The sequence below is a fragment of the Rhea americana genome, unplaced genomic scaffold (genome assembly GCF_003343005.1).
Source record: "Rhea americana isolate MKP2758 unplaced genomic scaffold, rheAme1 scaffold_215, whole genome shotgun sequence".
NCBI lineage: Eukaryota > Metazoa > Chordata > Aves > Rheiformes > Rheidae > Rhea > Rhea americana.
In genome coordinates this window covers 493763-496506 of record NW_028186305.1, presented here as the reverse complement: position 1 = coordinate 496506, position 2744 = coordinate 493763, and the positions used below count along the sequence as shown (strand labels likewise).

Genomic DNA, 2744 nt, shown 5'->3' with positions numbered 1-2744 from the left:
CGACAAGTTCACGGCTCTCATCCGCGCCGTCTGCCCCGTGGTGTCCCTCTCGCAGCCCCTCCGCAGGCTCCTTCAGGCCRTCTCCACGTCCCGGCACTGCGCCCAGGTAGGGGGGAGCTGAGCCCGGCGCCGCTCGCTGCAGCTCCCGGCCTCTGGGGATGAGGTGCGGCGGAGGCTGGGCGGAAAAAAAACCCCCCAAAAGAGAAGCGGGGCCGAGGCTTGTCGGACGCGTGCGCGCCCGATGCCGTCCCGGACCCCCCCTTTCCTCCCCGCCTGCAGATCCTGGTGCTGTGGAGCTGCGAGAAGCCGCCGCCGCCCCGCGGGAAATGGCCCCAGACCGCAGTGCCTTTGACCGTCATCCGCGGCAGGACTGGGGTAGGAGGAGCGGGGAAGCGGGGCTGGAGAGCCGGGACGCAGGGGGGGAGCCGGGACGCAGGGGGGGAGCTGGGGTGCAGGGGGGGAGCCGGGTGCAGGGGGGGAGCACCCGGGCGCCCGTCCCGCGGCACGTCCCAGCCGCCGGACTCTCCTCCCGTAGCTCAGCGACCGCTTCTTCCCCTACCCGGACATCCGGACGGACGCGGTGCTGAGCCTGGACGAACACACCAACCTCTCAACTAGCGAGGTGAGGCGGCGGGCGCCGGGGAGGAGCCGATCGCGGGGCCTGCCCCGGCGCGGGCGGGACGCCGGAGCTGCCCGCGCGCCCGCCCCGCTGTGSCCAGGGCTCCCGGCAGGGCGCTGGGGACGCCGGCGGCGCTGACGCGGTCTTGTCGCTGCCCGTCGCAGGTCGACTTTGCCTTCGTGGTGTGGCGCGCCTTCCCCGAGCGCATCGTGGGCTTCCCCACGCGGAGCCACTTCTGGGACGCCGGGCAGCGCCGCTGGGGCTACACCTCCAGGCGGACCAACGAGTTCTCCATGGTGCTCACCGCCGCCGCCTTTTATCACAGGTACCGCAGCCGGCCGGGCGCCCCGCAGCCCCCCGAGGGCCTTTTCTCACCCCCAGCCCCACAGCCTCGCTCCGTCCCCTAGGTATTATCACAACCTCTACACCAGCTCCCTGCCGGCGGCGCTGCGGGGCCTGGTGGACCGCCTGGCCACCTGCGAGGACGTCCTCATGAACTTCCTCGTGGCCGCCGTCACCAAGCTGCCGCCCATCAAAGTGACCCAGTGGAAGCAGCACAGGGAGCCCGTGGGCCAGCAGGTAGGACGCGGGCAGGGCGGGACGCGCGTGCCGGCGTCGTCCCCCCCCCCGCCCCGTGCCCGGTGAGCGTCAGCCCCCGTCCGGACACCGCGTGCCCGAGCGGAGCCGCTCACTCCCRCGCTCTCCTGCCCAGGGGGAGGACACGGCCGCCTCCGCCGGCGCCCTGCGCTCCTCCCAGCGGCAGGACTGCCTCAACCAGCTGGTGGACTGGTTCGGGTACATGCCCCTGGTGTCCTCCCAGCTCCGCCTCGACCCCGTCCTCTTCAAGGACCAAGTTTCCATCCTGCGCAAGAAGTACCGGCACCTGGAGAGGCCGTAGGGCCCGGCCGAGGTCCCGGGCCGGTGCCTCCCCGGGGCCGCGGCGCGGCGGCCGCTGCTGCGGGGTGTTTGCTCGTTATCGGGTTTTAGCAGTGCAATAAAGGTTGGTGGAGACGCGGAGTCGCGCGTCGCCCAGCGCAGCTCGCGGCGCAGAGCCCAGCCTGGCCGGCACGGCCGTGTCGCCTCCGCCCGGCTCCCCGGGCTCCCGGGTTTGCAGCCGCTGCGCGTTCGCCCGCGCGGCCCCCGCACTGCGGTCCGGCTGCGGCTCCTGGTCCCCGTCCGGGCGGCGCGAAGGCGGACGGAGGAGCGATACGAGGCGAGAGTGGGGCGCGCGGGGGGCGAGCCGGGCTCCTTCCTGCCCTCGCGCTGCGCCGGCTGCTGCAGCGGGGACCCTCCRGCCCGAGGCGCTGCGGGGCCCGCGAGCCACCCAGCAACCCGCCCTTCCTTCCAACGCTCCCCAAACCGGGGGAAAAGAGCTARTTTTGGACCCGCCGGCTCCTTCCTGCTCTAGCTAAGCAGGAACAGTAAAAATAAAGCCAAGYGCTGGCTGCAGGCTGCAAGAGCCGCCGTGGAGCAGCCGGCCCGGCCCGGCCCAGGGACCGTCCTCGCTCCCTTCGCGTCCCGGACACACGCGGGTAAAGCTCAGCCCCCGCCAGACACAACATCCCCGTCCCCCCCCCCGGGCCGAGCCGCCCCCCTCCCGCGGGGCCGCGCGGTGCTCAGCGGAGTGACTTGCTTTGATTTATTTTCCCAGCGTTAAATGTCGGCGTGGGGGGCGGCAGGGGGGCCCTGGCGTGGGGCGGAGGGGGGGGGCGGCCGGCGGCGGGGGGCCGCTCAGTCGCGGGGGGGCTGGCATTCCCGGCAGTCCCGCATGTCCTCGGAGTAGCTCTCGATCTGGATGGTGGTGGTGTGGAAGCTGAAGGCGCCCTGCAGCCGGGAGCTGGCTTCCTCCAGCACCTCCTGGGCGCTGGCGTCCTCGTCTGCAAGCGGCGCGGAGGGAGGGGGGGGGCGTTGGTGTCCTCCCGCGTCCTCCTGCCCCCCGCCGCCCCCCAAGCCTCACCCCGGCACTCACTGATGGCGATGTGGACGGAGAGCAGCGGCTGCGACGCCGTCAGCGCCCAGACGTGCAGGCTGTGCAGCGCCTTCACGCCGCCCACCGACAGCAGCGTCTCCCGCACGGCGTTGAAGTCCACCCCCCTGGGGGTGCCTGGGCGAGAGCCGGCGAGGC

General features: G+C 73.1%; 2 protein-coding genes across 2 annotated transcripts in view; one reads left to right on the top strand and one right to left on the bottom strand.

Moving 5' to 3' along the window:
• The window catches only part of EXTL1 (exostosin like glycosyltransferase 1), a 6063-nt gene extending 4427 nt beyond the window's left edge, over window positions 1–1636 (top strand). The window contains exons 5-10 of the mRNA XM_085305133.1: window positions 8–106; window positions 280–375; window positions 536–622; window positions 784–944; window positions 1027–1198; window positions 1332–1636. Of these exons, the coding sequence (XP_085161259.1) occupies window positions 8–106; window positions 280–375; window positions 536–622; window positions 784–944; window positions 1027–1198; window positions 1332–1517 (801 nt within the window). The 3' untranslated portion in view covers window positions 1518–1636. The remainder of the gene's footprint in view (window positions 1–7; window positions 107–279; window positions 376–535; window positions 623–783; window positions 945–1026; window positions 1199–1331) is intronic.
• A 108-nt stretch (window positions 1637–1744) lies between these two features.
• SLC30A2 (solute carrier family 30 member 2) overlaps window positions 1745–2744 on the bottom strand; it is a 2109-nt gene continuing 1109 nt past the window's right edge. The window contains exons 4-5 of the mRNA XM_085305132.1: window positions 2589–2723; window positions 1745–2496 (exon numbers count right to left, since the gene is read on the bottom strand). Of these exons, the coding sequence (XP_085161258.1) occupies window positions 2351–2496; window positions 2589–2723 (281 nt within the window). The 3' untranslated portion in view covers window positions 1745–2350. The remainder of the gene's footprint in view (window positions 2497–2588; window positions 2724–2744) is intronic.